The sequence below is a fragment of the Electrophorus electricus genome, chromosome 4, assembly GCF_013358815.1.
Source record: "Electrophorus electricus isolate fEleEle1 chromosome 4, fEleEle1.pri, whole genome shotgun sequence".
Classification (NCBI taxonomy): domain Eukaryota; kingdom Metazoa; phylum Chordata; class Actinopteri; order Gymnotiformes; family Gymnotidae; genus Electrophorus; species Electrophorus electricus.
The window spans coordinates 22463642-22485869 of NC_049538.1; the positions used below are offsets into that span (position 1 = coordinate 22463642).

The 22228-nt window shown below is 37.9% G+C and overlaps 1 protein-coding gene across 4 annotated transcripts in view; it reads left to right on the plus strand.

Moving 5' to 3' along the window:
- The window catches only part of pclob (piccolo presynaptic cytomatrix protein b), a 59768-nt gene that overhangs the window by 8222 nt on the left and 29318 nt on the right, over positions 1-22228 (plus strand). For all 4 annotated transcript variants that reach the window (XM_035524975.1, XM_035524977.1, XM_035524976.1 and 1 more), the window contains exons 8-13: positions 169-972; positions 2034-2822; positions 5903-6529; positions 6736-7530; positions 8054-9088; positions 21566-22093. In XM_035524975.1, coding sequence (XP_035380868.1) covers positions 169-972; positions 2034-2822; positions 5903-6529; positions 6736-7530; positions 8054-9088; positions 21566-22093 — 4578 coding nt within the window. The remainder of the gene's footprint in view (positions 1-168; positions 973-2033; positions 2823-5902; positions 6530-6735; positions 7531-8053; positions 9089-21565; positions 22094-22228) is intronic.

A 22228-nucleotide genomic window follows, 5' to 3' on the forward strand; every position in this document is an offset into this window, starting at 1 on the left:
ATATTATGTGATTTTAATTTTATTCTCCAATATATGACAATGTTCAATGTAATATCTAATCATATGTATTTTATCTATTTATCTTATTTTTATCTGTAAGCATGTTTAGACGTATTAATTGATAATTAATTCACAATATTTTTATCAATCTCTTTCATGGCTCTTCAGGTGAAGGAGTGGCTGTGTTTGAATTGTCAGGTGCAGCGAGTACCAGATCCTCCTCCTGCAAAGCTTCAATCACATACTAATAAAGCACCTCCATCAGCATCACCAACACAAAAGAGACCCTCACCAGATCCCAGCACTTCACAGGAGAGCTCAAGTCTTTCAGATGCTAAGGTGAAAAACGATCTTTTACATGCAACTGGGAAACCAGAGGACAAGCCGGTTTCTGCCGAGTCTCTGAAATCCACTCCTGTTCCATCAACACAACCACCACCTTCTGCCAAACCTACTCTACCACAAAAGGCTGAAACTTCGAAGGAGGAGTCGGGTTTCTTTGGTTTCCATTTGGGTGCTGCTCGGTCTCGACCAGCATCTCCTCAACCTGCTGTATCTGCTGTTTCTGGGAAGGTATTTGGCTTTGGTTCCTCATTCCTTAGCTCTGCATCAAGTTTGATCTCTTCAGCTGTTCAGGGTGAGTCTTCTACCACACCACCAACCTCTCGTAAAGCTTCCACAGTTTCTCAGACATCTGCAGAAAATACTCCAACACCACCTACTGCTCGAAAGGGATCTGTACTGCAGAAACAAGAGGAAAAGAGAGGACTAGAAGTAAAACTAGAAGACCAGTTGTCAAATGCTCCCATTACTTCTGTGAAAAAGGAGGCACCTCTTTCAGCGCCTATCAGTATTTGTCCAATCTGCAAGGGTGACCTTAAGAAGGATCAACCAAATTATAATACCTGCACTGAATGCAAGAACACTGTGTGCAACCTTTGTGGATTCACTCCTGTGCCACAACATAGTGAGGTAAGACAAGTTATTTAACATAAATGTTACAATTTTGTCTATGATCTCTGCTCTAAATAGCTGAACTCAGCTACCTCACTGCAACTAAAGTGCAGAGTTGTGCCATTTATTTCTCCAAATGAAAGTCCATTAGTATTAATTGTAGTCTCACTCTGTGGAAAGTTGTGGAGTTCAACTACTTCATCAGTTTCATAAATATGCTAACCAGTAGTTGCCTACATAATCAACAGTGGGAAAGCAGCACTCTTCTGTAAACCTTTAAGCTTCTTAAAGTTTCTTGGTAATGTTTTGTGAGAAACAGTTTTAAAAGTCTTCCTTCTGCACAGCCTTAACCACTATCTAACAAAACCTCTAATATCACCTTTGGGTTTGGAGTAGGACTGCATGACAAATATTAAAAATAATAATTGTGATTTATATATATATATATATATATATATATATATATATATATATATATATATATATATATATATATATATATATATATTGAGATTACAACAAGCTTGCAGGGCATTAAAACACATTGGTAAAATCTTAATGTGATATAGTTAAACATTGGGCTGTATTTACTTAAAACTATATTTGTTGGATCAGGTGAATGCCTTCATCCAAACACAACTCAAACCATTAATCTGAAGTATATGAGATTGGTCCGGATTCTTGGAGTGCACAAAGGTTTTACATGTGTAAATCTCAGATGGATTGGAAATGATCCCCAACCCAGAAATCAAATCCAACCAGCAGTGGTCCTGTGATCAAAAACTCACTGTCAGTGAAGCACTAGAGGATGACTAAAACAAACTAGGTGGTAACAAGATATGAGCTAATAATTAATTATAAAGTATAAAATTATTAATTAAAATTTGTTTTGGCCAAAATAAATTGGTTTTGCCCAAATACATGGATTTTGCAAATTCTTATATTCACTTATTTAAGACAAGCAGTTGTAGACTATTTATTGTACCACATTCTAAATTTAGTGACTAAATCAAATTATACATGCCTTAATTGACACTTTCTCATTATTTTTAACCAAAACCTCTCTTATGGCTCTACAGGTGAAGGAGTGGCTGTGTTTGAACTGCCAGGTGCAGCGAGCACCAGATTCTCCTCCTTCACAGTTTCAATCACACACTAATAAAGCACCTCCATCAGCACCACCAACACAGAAGAGAGAGACATCACTTGTAGGTGCTCCAGAGGAAAAGACAAGTCTTCCAAAAGATGCCACAGCAAAAGATCAGAAATCACACATGACTGTGAAACCAGAGGATGAGACGGTTTCAGTAGCATCTCAGAAATCTACTCCTGTTCCAACACAACAACCCCCTCTTGCCAAATCTGCTCTACCACAAAAAGTTGAACGTTCAAAAAATAACTCAGGGTTTTTTGGTTTTGCTCGATCTCGATCCCCATCTCCTCAGCCTGTTGTATCTGCTGTTTCTGGGAAGGTTCGTGGCTTTGGCTCTTCATTTCTAAGCTCTGCATCTAGCCTGATCTCTTCGGCAGTTCAGGATGATCCAGCGACCACACCGCCAACCTCTCGTAAAGGTTCTGTAATTTCTCAGACATCCTCAAAAGACATTCCAATACTGTCTACAGATTCCAAGGGGTCTGTTGTACAGATTAAGGAAGAAAAGAAAAAGACAGAGATTACAACAGAAGACCAGTCAAAGGTGTCACCTTCTCTTGTGAAAAAAGATGCACCTCTTTTAGAGTCTCCTAAAGCTTGTCCACTCTGCAAGGCGGAGCTCAAAGACAATCCGCCCAACTATAACACCTGCACTGAATGCAAGAACACTGTGTGTAATCTCTGCGGATTCCACCCCATGCCACATGAAACTGAAGTAAGAATGTATATTTAATCTAAATATCACATATGTTTAGTTAAAATTGCTTTAAGAAACAGGATATTGAAGACAGAGGCCCTTCATAAAATGTGCAAGTGTTTCTGAAGTTCTAGGAGGTGAAACCAGTTTATGTTCAAAGCTATTTAAACCATTCATTCTGTGTGTTTCTATAATATAGAAATTGTAGATCAGTTTTTATTCCTTAAATTTCCTAATTTCCTGCCATAACAAAAGCTGACAATACAAACATATCATTACTGCAATGTTCATTAGCATTAAAATACCTTACCACTGGAAACAACAAATCCTTAATTCTGATGGTATGAAGTTGTTTAATTAACAATCAGGAAGCCTTCTAATACATTCTCCAATATAAAGCTTATTTAGTTTTTTGAGATACAATAGAGAACTTCTGCCATAATGCAGGAGGATGAATGGTTAATAACAATAGGTCCCTTCTTGCTAGTCATTTTAGTTGGTGTATTAATAAATTTATCAACCACACATGTAGAGCAGTTGCCGACTACAGTATCACAGTTACAATTTAACAGATCATGTACCCCGCTCTTGAAAACCATGTTTTTGATGTTGTTGTCTTATCTGTAGTTGATTAGTGGTTGCTCCTTAAAATGGATGGTTTTTCTGCATCATTCTGAAGGATTTTAAAAGGTTTAAATATCATAATAGACACTTAGCTCTATTTTAGTGTACCCAGCGCAAGTGTAGAAATAAGGCATAAGACTGTGATACAGGCACATGTGGGCGAAGCAGAAATGCTGTTTGCTATTTTCAGGACCTGCAGCAGAGACACTAATCCGGCACAAAGTGGCGCAATTACAAAAAGAGGTTTGGTTTGACAGAATACATGCTCAACGGGTGTGGTTAGGCCTGCAATATGCAGGCAGATTAACTTCTCTCATTCCCTTTAAAAGCTAAACATAATTCAGCAATACAGTGCAATGTCAGTTTTGTCATGACATTCAGAAACACACACACTTGTAAGAGAAGTACAGAGTCCCCACATCAAAATAATAATAATGATAATAATAATAATTATTATTATTATAACTATTATAATAATAATCTCTTCTTTTTACAATAATATGTATTGTTAACAACATAAATACAATAATAATCATTAAACAATAATTATGATATTGTGTATCATTTTTATCATGTCATGCTCTGCTAGGCACCCAGGCAGACTTGGAGCCAGGGCAACACCCACACACAAACCAATCACATTCCAGATCACAACACAGTACACCATTACATTACCAGTCTCAGTAACCAAAATACTGATGACTAATCACTCACACCTATCCCTCATTCACTCAGCCCTGTTTAATCCCACAGGTCCCAGTCTTAAGCGATTCGCATTCAACTCCTTCAGAGACTAAAGCTTGGCCGTGTCTAACAGACGTCTTCTGCCACACTGTAGTCAGCCTGTGCCTCCTCCCTTTTTTTTTTCTTAGTTTCAGGTTTAATTAACCAACTTGCTCCTATCACTTGTGCCTTGCTCTTCTGTCTCACCCAGAATGTCAGATATTATTATTTGCTGTTCACTGTGATGTGAATAAAATTAATATTTATGTAATTTACATATATGATTTTCTATATATAATGGCAACTGTCTAATTCACATTTAATAGTCACAATAGAATTGTTTTTCCTTACAAAAAGTGATAAAAAACAATGTTTGGAAAAAAAAAGAAAAACAATGTTTTTAGTTCATAATTGGAAGATATATTTTTATTGTGATGTTCGTGGTCAAAATAATATGAGAAATTGGAGAAGTCCTTATAGTATTTTCTTGCTAAAAGTGTGTTCAAACCTGTCATGGTTGGCCCCTCCAAGTCCCTGTCTCCGTGGTTTCCCTGTCTCGTGTCTTTGTTTTAATTTACTTCCTGCTTGTGGTTCCGTTCTTTAGTTTCATTTTCTCCGCCCCTCATGAATTGCACCTGTGTCTATTTAAATCTTATTAGTACATGCATTTAAACTCTGCCTTGTTACCTGTGCGTTTGCTGGTTATTGTAATCCATGCCTTGTTTGATAGTCCCAGCCTTCGTTTGTAATTCTTACCTCGTGTCATTCGCTGCCTGTTTGTATTTGTTAGTGGTTCTTATCGTTGCTTGTGTCTTTGGTGTAGCCTGATCCCCCTTTTTTCATCGTGTTTTGTTTCATTTAGTTAGTCATGTGTTCTTCCACTCTGCGCATAGTCTCTATGACCCTCGACTGTTATAACGATTACGACTGTGGATTTGCCCATAATAAAATTCGCTCTTCTCAGTATATGCGTCTGCCACCTAACCGCTCAACGTCACTCCCCATGTTGCTCCACTCCTCCCTCATTGTTGCAGGCGCAAATGTCTGTTCACCAAATGACAATAAATGTGCATGAACCCTACAAAAATTCTAAAGTTCTGCATTAGGCAGCCTTGACAATAGAGCGCACTATTTTAACAATAGATTGTTTATAGGTCCGTGCATCTGTTCTCTGAACAAGCAAAACATGACCAAAGGCATCATATAACTTGCTTAGGAAATCCAATTATGAAAATGTTCATACATTTGCATACTTTTAAGAAAGTCTTCATTCTCACTGTAAATGCCTTTAAGCTTTAACATCTGTAAGAGTTTTTCAGGCCTTGGAAATTGAAGTGTTGTAATTATGAATGAGAGTCTGTAGGTTTATAATCGATGGCAGTATTTAATTTACACATTTGCTGTTTTGAACATTGGTTTCACATCCTAGAACTTCAGAAGCTGTTTTCAAATCTTCTTTTTTATGATATTTGGAAGCTACATTGGTCATTATACCTGAATCAGCTCTTTGTTTATTTATTTAACAAATAACCATTACTGAATCAAAAAGCCAAATGAAAATCCCAGCAAAATGATCTATCCAAGATAGCATAATGCACCAAAATACAAAGCCAAAAATAAGGTAACAAAATAATAAATGAAGTAATGTAATTTATTGTTCCATAATGTGTAATCAATAATCAATAATCAATATGTGTATTCAGATTTACATTTTTATATTTTGAAAATTAACCTCTTTTGTCTCCTGACAGGTGGAGTGGCTATGTTTAAACTGCCAAATAAAACGAGCACCTGGGGCTAAACAGACAACTCAGCAGGCTGAAGAAGGACCTTGTCCAACATTACCACAATTGGCTGGGGAACCAGAGGTTGGGGAACCAGAGGACAAACCTGCTGAAGAAATCCACACCAAGAAACCTACACCTCCACAGTCCCCCACTGCTGAATCTGCATCACTACCAAAAGTTGAACCTTATAAGGAAGAGTCAGGTTCCTTTGGTGGCACTCACTCTCAACCACCATCTTCTCAGTCTGCTGACTCTGCAATTTCTACATTTGTGAAGACCACACCAATTCCACCTATTTCTCAGAAAGAGAACCTAAAATGTGTAGGACCTGAAATAATTCCACAAGGGGAAGAAACCAAAACTTCAGCAGAAAAGACAAAACTGGATGAAAAGCCATTCCCAACGGATATGGTTGCAGATGAATCGCCAAGTAATGCAGCACCTTCCAAAGCACAACATGTGGCTTGTCCACTGTGTATGATGGAGCTTAATGTTGGTTTGGACAAAGCAACCAACTACAAAACCTGCACCGAATGCAAGAACACTGTGTGTAACAACTGTGGATTTAACCCCATTCCTCATCAGACTGAGGTAATATGTTTGTCCATTTGCCTTCTCTATATATCCTGGGACAATATTTTTTGATACTAATTTAAATAATACATGACAAAGATTAACAAGATTATTTGAGTATTAATTATGAATTAAAATATACTCAGCTCCTTACTGTATACTTGAGAATTTCCCAATTTAAAGAAGAGCGTAATCAATGATGTGTCATTGTTCTGATGTTACAGGCTAATGAATGGCTTTGCCTAAACTGTCAAACACAGAGAGCATTAAAGGGATTGGAACCAAAAGGATCTCCAGTTACACAACCAGACATTGTTTCAACTTCAGCACAACAAACAAGAACCATAACACCCATTTCAGCAACTGATGCTTGTGAAATCACAGAAACAGATACAGTGCAAGTGAAAGAGACTGAGGTGGAAGTGTCTGAGGTGGAAGACAAAACATCCCAAAAGGAAGAAACACATGTTGCATGGGCTGTAGAGCATGGTCCAGGACAGATAAAGCAGTTTTCTGAAGAGCTGCCTATAATGGAGGATCAAAAGGCTGCAATTCCTCAAAAAACTGTAACTGAGCAGTCTGTGTCTGGTGTCATGTCAGCTATGCAGGATGAGCCTTCCATAACATCACCACATTCCCGTAAGGGTTCTACAGTTTCCCAGGCATCTATCAAAACTGATACACCACCCACTTCTCAGAAAGCTTCTGTCAAAACACCACCAATTTCTCGCAAGGGGTCTACAGCTTCCCAGGCTTCCCTCAAGATGCCTTCTACTGCAGACACCAAACCATCTGTCAAACCAGATGAGAAATCAGATGAGGAGAGCACACCTTCAGAAACTGCCAAACTGTCTGAACCTTTGCAACCAGTTCCTAGATCGAGGCAGTCTAACTGTCCCATTTGCAAAGTGGATCTGAACATTGGCTCTGAAGACTCACCTAATTTCAACACTTGTACTGAATGCAAAAATAATGCATGTGTTCAGTGTGGGATGGATACTATGCCTTATCAGACAAAGGTGAGAATATAAGCTTGTGCTCAGTGTCCCACACTACATACACTTTTATACGTTGAATATCATGAAAAGGTTTGAAAATTTGGAATAAAAAGAATGCGTGTGCCATTTACATGTAATTTTGCATTAATGAAACTGCAATGAAAATTTTTTTTTAATTAAAACCTTAATTTAAACCTTCAGGTTGGGACTGAAGTTTACCTAGCAATCCATTATTAAGAATATAACAGTCAAAATGATCAAATGATTTAGTGAAGATTTCTGACATAATTGTAGTGTAATATAAAACTGATGTTCCCTTACAAAGGTTAATATTATATCTAAGAAACCTTGGAGAAAATGAGCACAATTACCTTACCTAGGGATTTTTAATCATGACTTTATTTAAAAACATTGACATTATCATTGATCGTTGATGTTGATATATCGTTGATATCATTGATGTTGAGATTGTTGAGCAGACTGATTAAAAAAATAACCAAAGAAAGTATGCAGTACCTTAATTTTATTTTTAATATTATTCCAGGTAAAGAAGTGGCTTTGCCTGAATTGCAAGATTCAGCAAAAAATAGAAATGGAACCATCCGGAACTCCCATTCCGAAACCTCTGCCAACATCTTTAGAAAAAGAGAGCCAGTCTTTACCTTCAGTACCCATGTTAGCAGAACCCAAAGCCTCAGATCCTTCTACATGTGTAGATGAAAAGAATATCCATATTCCAGCAATATTAAAGAAAGATGTCCCAGCTATAAACCCTCAACAGGAAACAAGTGCAGGCATAAAGCAGTCTGATATGAACCCACAGAATAAAGAGCCTCAACAAGAAACAAATCCTGAATCTGCAAAATCTCAGCCTGAGTTGACCAAACGTACAGACTTACTTGCCAAATCAGGTCCACCACCACAGAGCAAAGGTCCAAAGCAGGATTCAGGTTTTACTGGACTTGTATTTGGTGGTGGTAAGTCTCAGCCTTCCCCTCCTAAGATATCTGATTCTACAAGTAGAAAGCTGTTTGGGTTGGGCGAGTTGGCTGAGACAGCCAGGTCACGGTCACCCTCACCAAAGACTGTGACTAATGTTTCTGGAAGGTTTTTGGGATTTGGAACCTCCATCATTAGCTCTGCATCTAATCTGATCTCATCAGCTGTCCAAGATGAGCGTGCTGCATCTCCACCAACCTCTCGTAAAGGTTCTACAGCATCACAGTCTTCTGTCAAGTGTTCTACACCGCCTCCTTCTCAAAACGTGTCCAAAATGCCTCCTGCAGAACCTAAAGCTCCGGATTCAAAGAAACTGAATGAAAAGAAGATAGAAGAAAAGGAAATAGGAGAACCTGGTCTGGCCAAGCTGTTACCTGCTAATGCAAAGCAGGAAGCATGGCCTGATCCTGCTGAACTGTCAGCAACAGCTAAGGCCAAAACAAACCAACTTCTCTGCCCACTCTGCAAAGTCGCCCTTAATGTGGAAACAAATGACCCTCCTAACTACAATACCTGCACTCAGTGTAAAAATGTGGTGTGCTGCCTCTGTGGATTTAACCCCATGCCTCATCTATCAGAGGTAAGTGACTGATATCTTGATAGACTGACTAATTGACTTATTGTGTGAGCAGAACTGCTGGAGTGCTTACAGTAGCAGAGGATAAACTGCAACCAGAAGTGTGCTTATTTATCCATTATTTATGAAGTGGAATTATATACAGTGAAAATCTCTAAGAAACATCCATATAAAAGTAACACTTTAGGGCACTGTTTAGAAGGCTGCATGATAATCTTCATGACAACTGACATAGACATACATAAACATTTATAAAGGTTTATTCCAACAAGGGCTGCTTGTATTCCAACAAAAGCTGCTTTTGTCAATGTCAAAGTTGCTTTTTGTCAAGATGACATAATTATGTCAAGTGACAAGTTTTTAGGATGTGTCATAACAGTGGCTGGGTAAAAATAACATCAAATATTATAACAACTATGTTGGGGGATTTTTTCATAACTTGATAGCTAGATGCACTAGCTAGCCAGGCAGCTAAATGTTAACTTGTTAAGTAATTAGATTTTGGAAATAGCACTTTATTTCACATTGCCAACATATTTTTTTCTATGATTCTTTACTGATGATTGACTGATAAAATGTTGGTCATTCATTAACTAACTCATATAAATGGCTTACAATCATTAACCACTGCCTGTGGTTTGGTAAAATCGCTGCATATGGTTTGGTATATATATATGATCCTGATCCTTCAGTGTTAAAAGAAATACACTAACAAAATTCCTTTTTTTTTTTTAAATTGGAGGCAATTATTTCCATATTTTATGTTGTGTCTGGATATCCTTTTTCATGTCTGAACATAGCTTTTTAACAATGAGGGTAAAAATGTTCATTGCCAAAACATTACTAAAACATGTTACACAGCAACTTTTCATATCATTGTTGTGACAGTACAGGAGATACTATGGACCATCTTTTTGAAGTTCTCACATTTGTTCAATTTTGCTAGAGCTGAGCTGTCATAACATACCATGTCTGCCTACCCAGCATTATGACACGTCCTTATGTCACCGTAAATCTGTCATTTGAAATAGATTTTATGTCAGCATGGCATCAAAGTTGACAAAATCATCTTTATTTTTTTTGACAGATGACACCTGTTGCAATAAGCATTTATAAATGGTTATTCATGTTTAAGTCAGTTGTCATGAAGGGCTTATATAGGTGTAATGTAACCTTCTAAACAGTGCCCTTCAGTAAAAAGTTACCCTATAAATAATTTTGAGAAAATGTCAATAAGACCCCAGTCCACCCTGCCTTCTCCACCTCACTGCCCAACACAGCTGAGCTGCTCGAACTAAAACAGCTCCCTATAGCTGTAGCCTTGTCTGTGGCTAGCACCGACCACCATAACTACTAAAAAAAGGAATTAGCATACAGACATTTTTATAAAATGAATAAACGGGTTAAACAGATACAAAAACAATTAACCTCCATTCCCCTTTTTGGCAACTAAAATATACATTTGTGTTGATACAAAAATAATTTCTGCTGAGCTTCCAAATCCCCCCATATATATATATGGCAGAGCCCACACCTGCCAAGTCCTATTAGAAAAAACTGCTCTTAGCATAGTCCTGTTCTGCACTCATTTAAAACATTTAACAAGGAATGGAATATGGGATGTTACATATGTAAAATATTACACTGGATAATTTATCAATAAATACAGAATCCTTTAGACAACCAAAAGGAATATGTTTGTGTTATAATTCCATTAACAGTTTAGCAGATGATATTTGAAAATGAAATCTGTGATTTGCATTACGTACCTTACTCAGTACCTTACTCGGTACATAAAAGGAATAAACTTTATCCAAGCAGTGTGAAACAAATGGTATTTGTCAAAAAAAAAAAATCAGGACAGAACCATAAAGTGTGAAATGAAACTGTACAAAAGCATGCCTGATTCTGTCTTAAAGTTACTGAGTGTTTTCAATGGAATATATACATATGAATACACCAGTGCATCATGGCTCTCTCTCTGATTATTTGTTTATTTGTTTGTTGCCTTTCAATATAAGATGCTTCTAACACTAGTGTCTGGCTGTTAAATATGGAGCAGGAGTTTTTAACTCCAGTCATGTTGACCCACTGCTCTGTAGTAGCTGCTTCCCTGAGGTGATTTTTAAAATCTTATTCAGATCATCAAGCAGTATTGCTCTTTTATATTTTGAATTAGGTGTAGGGAAGCTGATCTGTACAGTACTGTGACAACATTGTGAGTTGGTTTGGAACCACCTGGATAAAGGTTTCTCTAAAGAAGAATGTTCAATGATGAACAGTGATGATGATATCCATTTGATTTCAGATGTACTGAAATGCTTACAGCAAGCATGCAAGTTTTTTTTCCCAAAATATTTTACCAGCATCTGTTACTATGAGAATACAAAAGAGTTTAATCAATTAGAGTTTAATCAGATACAGTCCAAATGTTGCAAAAACGTATTAGATTTTGTAACGGTGGCCCGAGTGCCACAGGGTGCAGAACAGGACACACAGACCTCCTCGACGTTGAGAGACATTTAATAACATAAAACATACAAGACAACGTTGGCACTCACACAAAACATTAACGCTGAACATTCTTACATTAACAGCGTGAACATTAATAACAATGACAAAGACTAAACAACAGTAACAGAGACTCTACAAAAACAATAATGCTTAGAACAACATCTACATCAACAACTACAATGACCCACACTGAGGCTCACAATAACTGGGGTTTAAATAGACAGACATGTTATGATTAACCTCATGCAGGTTTGTCCTTACGGCGTGGCTACAAACTGTCATGAAATGCTCGCCTCCCGCGTGTCACGTGGTTTGGCCCGCCACGTGCAGTGGGAGGGTCTCTGTTTAGTTGTGACCATGCCTGCACACCTGCACCGGGTTAGTGTTGTGTCTGTGTATATAAACCCGTGTCGTGGAGTGCAGTGCTGTCGGTCTTTGATGTGTTTGTCTTTGTAAATGGTTGTCTAGGTTCATGCTTGTTAGATGTTTGCAAATGTTCACTGTTAATGTCATGTGTGAGTGCCAATGTTGTCTTTGTTTCATGTTAAAGTCTGTCCACGTCAAAGGAGTCTGTGCGTCCTGCACCTCGCCCTTCGGTACTCGGGCCGTTACACAAACAGACATGGTTCCCCCTGCACGCGGCGGGCCATACCACGTGACTTGTGGGTGGGAAGTGTTCCGTGACAGTTTTTGGCAAGGCACACATAAATGTTTTAATGTGGCTGGAACAAATAATTTATAATAAAATATGAAGCGGCTCTTAAAATACACAAACAAATAAAACACTAATTTTCCATACTTATACTGGTTGGTGTAACCTTGCTTTGCTAGCCAGTACAGTACAGTTTTATTATTTCTGTGTGTATAATGACTAATGGACAGAAATTTCGATTTCCTTAGATTTAAAAAGCTGTTGGCTAGAAAATCTGGACTACTATTTTCACCCCAGAACAGTTAACTTCTATTATGCCCACTCATACTCCAGATGGCTATATCACTATAAAATTCTCATTTTCCTATGACGTCTCAAAGGCTTATGATGAGGGCTGGGGGCCAATGAAAGCATTAGTGGTCAGCAGGAATGAATGGGTGATTGGCATTCTTGCAACTGCAGCCAAGAGCAGCCTTTTTTTTTATGGCTGCCTGCAAAATTCTGCAAAGTGGTACAGTGATTCCAAAGGCAGACAGAAAACCAGGTGGTTTATACATACTATTTGTCTCTTTCAAATCAGGGATCTATGTCACTCAGATGTTTTCTCTTATTTTGGAAAATCCATAAGCTTTCATTTGTTAATCAGCACAGCCCATCAATAAACACTGAGCAGGGAATGTGAAGGCAGTGCCTAATGTGCATGAGTGGTGTTTTAGAGAGTGTAGCTCTCTCCATTGCTGACCAGTTGAAGCATCCCTAGGCCTGGGGTGAAGGTACCTTTATGTAACATGCTGTGCAAAGATGGCCACAGCTGCAACTGAGAGAGAGAGAGAGAGAGAGAGAGAGAGAGAGAGAGAGAGAGAGAGAGAGAGAGAGAGAGAGAGAGAGAGAGTACGACAGGAGAGAGAGAGAGAGAGAGAGAGAGAGAGAGAGACTCTATTAAAGTGATTGAGGGTTGTGCAATGGCATTAATGTGATGGGCTCTGCAGTACCTACTGTAAGAGGAGACTGGCTGACTAGCTGTAATGCCAGTAAGTGAAGGTGAGTATAAAAAATGAGGCATCTACCTATATGATTGTGAACTCCTGCACTAAGGATCCTGACCCATCTGCTAGGACTTTACACAGTCTGTTCCTTTGACAGTCACATCATCATCAACCCTATTCTGTCGCCAATTGTGACAGCACGCACACACACAAACTTGGGGCTTCTTAAAAAGCTTTGTTTATTTAACATGGCTACATAGTCAGATAAGAAATGTAAGTAAGTATGTAAGATTGCAAAGGCTATGATATGAGAAAGAACTGCATCTGTTTCAATTGCTTGATCTGCTGACAAAATTTTACACAGTGATTTCAACCTAAACAGTGACTTTCAGCTACATTTTGGAAAAATTATTCAGGGTATTGTTCTGGATAATGATAGGAATATGGACAGTTCTGAGATGTTATAGGCTCTCTGTAACAATATACAATCTATCTCCTACCTTCTAGAGGAGAAATTTAGATTTTTATTTAGAGCTCGTTCCTGTCGATTTTTGTGTATAGCATAGTCTTCAGAATAGGTTTTCTTTTGGAATCACCTTGTTGTGCATTTCCCATCACAGGGTCCTGGCGAGTTTTTTTTTTTTGCCCACTATACATAAATGCTGCTGATGGGGATATACTGTGATACAATGAACTGGTACATGACGATGTACTTGCACATATCACTCTCACTCACATAGCATAATTTCAAGGCATAACTTCAAAGACCAGTGTGTGCTGCTAATATACAAATGTGATGTGCTATGTTCACATTATCTGGAACATCGCTGGCTAAAAATAGCAGCTGATTTCATCTATTCCAGTTAGCATCTCAGTATGGGCTTAGAGATAGCTATCCTCAGTCTCTAGGGATTGTATATATATTTGGATCTTTCTTTTCAATTCAGCATTAATTCATCAATTTGACATTACTTAATCTCCCCTTCTCTTACTTAGTCTAATTAAAAGACATACACATAGGTATAGTCATTTTGGAGCAGATAATTATACTGATCATTTCCATTAGTTTGGTTAGAGTAACACACTTTAAAACTTTATATGTATCGTCAACACTCGCCACATAGGTTTTAGATTAGGAATATTTGCATGTGGGTGTGTGTATGAAAGAGAGCAAGAGTGAGAGAGAGAGAGAAACAGACTGAAAGGTTAGTCCGTTCAGTAGGACTTGGTGATGCATAATGGATATTTTTAGACAATTGAACACTGTGTGCTAGTGTGCCTTTTGCCACTAGCCACACAGACCATTAATGGCACGCTATTGTACTATGGCTGGTTTTGTGTGTGTGTGTGTGTGTCTGTGCGTGTGTGTGTTTTTCTAGTGTTTAGACCAGTAATGTGATCATCATAGTGTACTGTTCAGTTGTAATGAGAAGAGTGTTTGGAAAGAGAGATGTGTGCACTGCTAGCTCATGAATAATGAGTGTGTTTGATGGATAGCCACTGTGAGCAGGTAATGATGGCTAGCGTAGGGTCAGTAACATGAAGCCCTATCATTAAACTGTTCTTACAGAGCTCAGAGTCACTAATATGTTTCACTCTTAAGGTCAGAGTGGGAGGGTCAGTTGCTCATTTTTCTTACAAGAGGTATTCCGTATCATGTTGTGGGAAGCCCTGAACTGATGTGACGGTAAGGGTGCAACTGTGGACTAGTGTGAGCATGATCAAATGCAAGTGCTCAGACTTCATCAGCTCATGCAGCATTTCTCCCTTCTTTTCGAGATTTCACTTATGAAAAATGTGATCTTTGACATGTAGTTACTGCTTTGTTGCTAGCATCCGAAATTGCCTTCATTTACAGAGAACCATATGAAATTCAGGGATGCATTAGAGTACAGATAACATTCGATGCAGAGACGGTGGATGTATAAGTAGTCTAAGAGGACTCAAATGAAACTGTGGGGGAGTGGGTAAGAGACAGAGAAAGGGAAGGCTATGTACGTGCCTCTTCTTTCTCACTCCTACAGTCATTGAGACCGGCACATGCAGCATTGCTACATGTTTTAAATTGGGTCAGTAACCTGAGGGCTCCATAAGCAAGACTTCTGCAGAATGCCCCTACTCTCTTTCCTTTCAACATCATGCTGTCAAAGAAGATGCATTCGATTTCAAAGAGAACTGGAATTCAGTTGTATTGTAATATTCTTACAAATCAACATTTATTTGAGACTGAAGTGTTATTAAATGAAAGAGTAGAAAATCTTAGCTTCACAGACTTTCACTCTGTCTGCACTGTCTAAAGGAATGGGGAGGCTGAGCTCCAAGTCTTCACTGCTGATACCTCTGCTTATTTCTGATTAGTAGGTCAAGACTCTCTATTATCATTGGACCTGGTTTTATAGAGAGCGCTAGTACGGGGGCTGTGCAGAGTGTTCTATATTAGCCATCTACAGCTGTTGCCAAAGGCTCCTGCCAGGAAAATCAATATGGTGCCCAGCTTAGAGTATCTGATATGCAGTAAAGTGTAGGTTTTTCTTTAATCTATCACTCAAATCATCTTCAGTGTAAATCCTCTCCAGTTTTTGAAGTAGATGTAGGCAGATGTATTCCATCTGAAAGGCAACGTGCAATATTGTGTAAGGCGGAGCACATCAGAGTCAAATGCACTTCTAAAGAGAGTTATGTTTAATGGTAGCCATCAAAGCCAGTCAGTTGTTTGTATGCACTTGTATGCTTGCTGATTTTGAGGAGATTGCAGTTTTGAGCATTAGAAGAAAGGAGGAAAAATAAAATTCTAATGAATATTAATATTGCAAAGAGTGTTTGGTGAGTATTATAGATGAAGAAAGGTTGTGGATATTACAGAAGGATATCTTTCTGTATTCTAGAATTGATTAGATTATAACATTATGAAAAGATATCTGCAAGAAACGTTCATTTTTATTGCAAACTTTCAAGTTTGCATTTCCTAAAAACATGGAACCCCCCCCCCCCCAAAAAAAACAAAAAACAAAACCTTCCCTGGCCCAAGTGTCTTCTTTTGGCCATCTTCATGTCTGCTTAGTATCACTCACTATTTAAATATAGATAATAGATATATGGCTCCTGTAGCTTACATGCCACAGCCGGCTGAGGAAAGCACTAGACATACTGAGGTCAAGAGATAGACTCCCAGGGAGCACACCTGTAATGCTAATAAACATAAGTATGTCTATCTGGATAAGAATGTCTGCTGTCAATGTAAATATTTATTTTTCAGTGTAAGCCATTCACAGTGTACATTATGTGATATTGTAAATAAGCTTTTAACTGCCAAATGCTAATGAATGTTTCATAGATAATAAACTTAGTCATGGGGAATGAAGCACCCCTGTGTGGCCAGTACACTGACCTGCTGAGCCTTCTGACGTGTCCACTAATAGAAGTAGAAAGGCATGGCATCTTACCTGTTGCCCTGACAGAGGGCCAGCTGCATAGCACGACACAGCAAATACAGGCTGACGATGCAAATTTGGTTAATCGTGCTATCTGGCTTGACCAGTGAGAAGGCTAACCACAAAGCAACCAGCAAAAAACTACATTGCACTCTTGGCAATGTATAGGTTTTTGTGTATGTTTGTGTATAAAAAATAATAAATTAAAATAAACTAATAAGCAACATATTGCAGACTCAGATAGAAACAACATACTAGTGCAAATCAATTTTACTATATTAAACAAAATAAAGAGAACACAAACAGAGAACACACAAAGCCTGAGGAATACCAGGAAGTGGGACAGTCAACACTGGGGTCATAGTGTTCAGACTAAGCAGTGCTGAGATGGAACTGGTGGTTTATATATGTTGCATAGATTGGACTAAAAAAAATGGCAAATGACTAGTATTCTGGGAAGGAATAGTATAGTAGGAAATGTGACACTACTAAGAGAATACAATTAAATAAAAATATTTAATGTTGAATTTAAAAAGAACATTTGTTTAATAAAAAACAACTATACAGAAGTATAATATTGCTGTGTAGGACTACATGATTTATCTGGGCTTTTCCACAACTGCAATAAATGAAACAAGCAATGCTGTTTCTCAGTAACAGACATGGTGACTTATGTAGGCACATGAATTATATGATCTGTGTACAATCTAAGACCCCTGAAATTTGATATATTTTGTGATGAAAAATGAGAAAATATGCTTCCAGGTATTATAATTTCTGCACCAAAATAAATATTTAAAATATTTTGCAAGTACACCCCCTAAAAAGTGAAGTGAAATATAAATACCTGGGCATGGTGATTAATTGCGGTCTACTAGGTTAGTTTTACTAGTCTGGTCCATTATAAAGCTATGCTATAGACCACCTGTGTCTTAGTTCATGCTGCTCTGAACTGCTATGGAACATGAGGTTTAAGTGTAATACAGTATTTACAGATTCCTTAGCCTAGCATTCCTTATTGATTGTGCAATCACTGGTTGTTTAATGTGAAGCTGTAACATACTCATTAAACTGTACTGTACTGAATTATCTATATTAAGGATCATACCTATCCTTCATCATTTATATGCTCTAGCACTGTTTCCATGAAGTATCTGCAGTCTGCTTAATCACATGGGCAGTGTGTGTCTGTGTTACTCCAGTGTCCCACTGGTTCTTGGTTGAGCCACTACCCATTCAGCGCTATGCTCTGCCTCATCTGATATTAGCTTCACGTGTAACTCAGCACTTGAGTGCCTGTTGTGTGGAGATTTTATATATATATATATATATATATATATATATATATATATATATATATATATATATATATTATAGAATGTTCACTAACGTTAAGTCAGGTGAGAGCATGAGTTCTGCTTAATGTATTACATGAGCAATTTATCATTCCACTTACTGTCACATTGTGGCTGCCTATGTCTCTGGTGCAGCATTCTGATGTCACTGGGAACTGCTCAACTCAGCTAGCTATCACTCTGCACACAGTTAATCCATCTGTATTTCTCAATTCTTTGGATGGATAACTGTCAGGTTCTGGTTTGTGATTTCTTCCCCAAGGCACATTGGTGCTTGGGCCTTCCTGGGATTACCTTTATGTTCGCTGGTAGTCCCCTCCATGTGGTAAAATGTATCTAATTCAGAAACATAACCAATGGATAAAGACCTTGACAAGGCCCCCTGATTACTGGCATTATTTGGCCTTTTAATGCTACCACAGCTTTTGTTTTCTTTTCTGAAAAGCCTGGTGGACTTTGTCCTTGCATTGATTCACACTCTGACTGATTTAATTGCTAAGTACCAATGTCCAAAGCCTGTAGAGTGAATAAATGAAAATCCATATTCATAACCCTCAAGAAGGTATTACGCATATTGTACCATATGGGCTAGCTAATGGACCATCTGGATTCCAAACCTTCATGAATGATATCTTCTTTGACAAGTCTTGTTGTTTTTTTCTCATTGTTTTCACTTCCTGATTCACATCTTCACTCTGTTGGAACACAAGGAACAACATGAACCAGGTGCTTTAGTGACTGTTGCCCATCCAGCTTCTCAACACTTAAAGGAATTATTCTGCGCCAACACTGAAACAACCTGCCCGTACTTTACTCTTGGAAGCTTTCTTATCACATGATTATGGCATGTCTTCCAAGCTGTGAACTTGTGTTATTATTAATAAGGCAGCTATGCACTGAATAGAAAATGGTTTACAAATAATTCAAAGCTCTTTCCATCTCTTTAAAGCTGGAAACTGGTTGGAAGGTATTATTCACTCTAAGAATACATCTTGGGAGCGATGGATCCAAATCTTTCAGAAATATGTCCCAAAGAATTATATACCTGCAAGCTGGTGTAAACATCTCTAGTTATTCTAGACGGACAAAGTCCATTGTTACACTCCCAATGGTTCTGACGGTCCTCTCTCACAGATGATATATGGGACTTCACCCTCTCCTGCCAGAGGTATGCTCAGTAAGGACCCTGATTTTAGAAATGTTGGAACCACTTTTGAGTCTCTCATATAAGATGGTCTAATATTGCTGTAAAGTTATACCTCCTGTAAATGTAACATTACTTTTCTGGTCATATTTCATACATTTTCTATGTGCCATCTGATTTCAGACTTTAGCCTACTCACTGCTATAGGAAGTGCAAAATACTTCTGCAGTGCAGGATGCACTGGTTTGCATCCTGTCTACTGGTTGCCTGTGAAATTAAGCTCCTTGGTCAAATGATCAGATAGAGATATTGAACCAGATGTTATTTAAATAATTTGACATGGCTATAGTATGTGCAAAGTTCCTTTTAGCACGTTTTGGAATTAATTATTTTAAAATTATTCCCAGAGAATTGACTGTCAGCCCATCCCACACACCCAATCTGTGGCTGCTGGAGCACAGCAAAATCTCTAATAATTCAGACAGCATGGCCAACTGTAGGAAATAGAAGGTTTTCATTGAATACAGTGGGTCTGATTCTCACGCAGAGATATTTAGCTACATCTTCTTTATAAGAAACTCATCCCCAAGTACACTATCACTTTTCAAAATGTCTAATTAGTAAACTTAAACTCAATCACCTGCAGGTATCCTGTGCTCTATAGCCACGTGCATACATGTTGTTCCTGATGAACCTCCTCCTCTGGAAGCATCATGGAGGACAACTACAGCATTGGAGAGGGATAGCGTCTTGTGGAGGAATTATGTATTTCATGATAGTTAACCAAATGAGGTCAAAGTTCAAAGTGTAAGTAAGTGCAAAGGACACACTTCTCTCCTGAAGATAGAAATTTGACCTGATTGTTATTGAGATGCTAAGCAATGACCCTAGCAGACCCTAGTAGACCCTACTAGTCTGGAATTTCACTGTAATTCAGGGACATGCAGTATTGTCTGTTAAATAAATATTTATTGTAATTTAATGCATTATAAATATATTGCAATGTTGTTGTTTTTTTAGTAATTTTATTTTTACTTTTATTTTTGAAATCCACAGTGAAAGTCATTAATTAAAAAGGCCTGTAAAAGATAACCTGAGTATAAAGGAAGATTTAATTTCTAAGACAATAAGAGATAACTGCATCAACCATGAAGTCCTCTTTTTCTGGGTCATACACCTTAGGTTAAGGACATACTGACCCAACTATCTGCAGATAGGTGTCAGGCCATTGGAGGATGTTGGTGATCACCCATTGCCTGTACTCAATGCAGTGTGTTCCACACTGTTGGTTCTAGCTGGTCCTCACTGGTGCTTTTTTGTCCAGTTGTATATGTTGAATGAATCATGAGTTAGAGTTTGCTGATTGGTGGTTCAGTCTAAAATTGACTGGAAAATGATAATAATATAGCCATAAAACTGTTACATCTTGGATTGACCTACCGAGGCAGTGTACTAAGTTAACATTTTAATCTTTATTACATGGAAATTAACAGCTTTAGACTGTTTGATGTGTTTGAGTGTACATACCCACAGACTGAGAGAAGGTCATCACCATTCACTGTAATCCCTAAATGATGCTATATATTTTAATATTTTTTAAGTTACAATATTATTTTAGAAATTAAGAATTGTACACACACAACTTGGTGAATTCTCTCTATACTAAGTTTAATTCAGTGGGACTGCTTACAGAGCAAGATTGTCAGATATTAGGACAGGTGATAGTGAGTTGTTTCGTGTCATCGCATGACATACATCTTATTTATGTTTTTTTTTTTTTTTGTGTGTGTGTGTGTGTATGTGTGTGTGTGTGTGTGTGTGTGTGTTGTAATCCCTATAGCCAATGAATTTACATTTCTAATTCTGCATATAGCATTAGTAATGGAAAATGTTCTATTATTGGAACTGTTAATATACAATGAACAATATTCTTATTATCATTTGAAAACAAAGAAAATGTATATTGCAGAGTTCTACTGGACCAATGGACTGATGAGTTCATGTTTGTAAAGTGGTCAGCAAGCTTTTTCTTTGCCAGAATAAATACTTTTCAAAATAAGGACAATTTTGGTGCTTTAGAGTAGCAGATGAGATCTGTTTTTCAAATTATCCAACTAAATTGACCATGTAAGAAAATATGGATGTTAATATAATTTTTTATTCATGTTTATGTAACTATCTAGCTAGCTTTTACTGCTGTCAACTATAATCAAACATTAGCCATACATCTGAGATAAATAAACAGCAATGGAATATAGGTGTCAGATATAGTCTCTAAATGCTTCTGTCATGTCATTAAAAGACTTGTTCAACAAGCTTATGTAATGTCACTTAAATTTCTACTATATCAGGATAACTAGCATATACATCATGTACATCTGTGTACATTTTTACACAGGTGGAGTGGCTGTGTTTGAACTGCCAGACTCAAAGGGCCCTGCAGCAACAAATGAGAGACACAGGACAAAACTCTACATCCTCTGTGCGCAGTATAGAGCCTGATCCTAAAGCACAAGCCATCAAGACTTCTGTGCCTAGTCAGGCCATTGAAGCTACCCCTGGGCTAATTATCTCTAAAAATGAATCTAACCAGCAAGCAGTGACAGTATCCTCACTTTCTGTTGGATCTGCTCATGCTGCTGGTGGTCCTGTCCATACTGCAGATGTTCCTCCTGATAAAACTGTGGACAAGAAACCTGAGTGGAAATGTGAAATTCCACAGCCAGCAGTTAAAGAGGAGAAAAAGACAGAGCAACCAGCAAAATGTGATGATTCCTCCCACAAGTCAGAGTGTGATGATTCTTCTCAGAGTGTGATGATTCCTCCCACAACTACTATGGACACTCCACAGGAGGCACTGAGGACAACTGGTGTCTTAGTGGAAGCACAACATGATGTGAAAGAAATTTATGTAGCACCAACTGTGGTAAAGTATACTACAAAATTATGTTGCACTGCAACTTCAATGCAAATCTATTTAACACAAATAGCCATAGGCAATTACATAAGTGGAATATCATGCTTTATTAATCTATCTATTTCTCTCTCTCTCTCTCTCTCT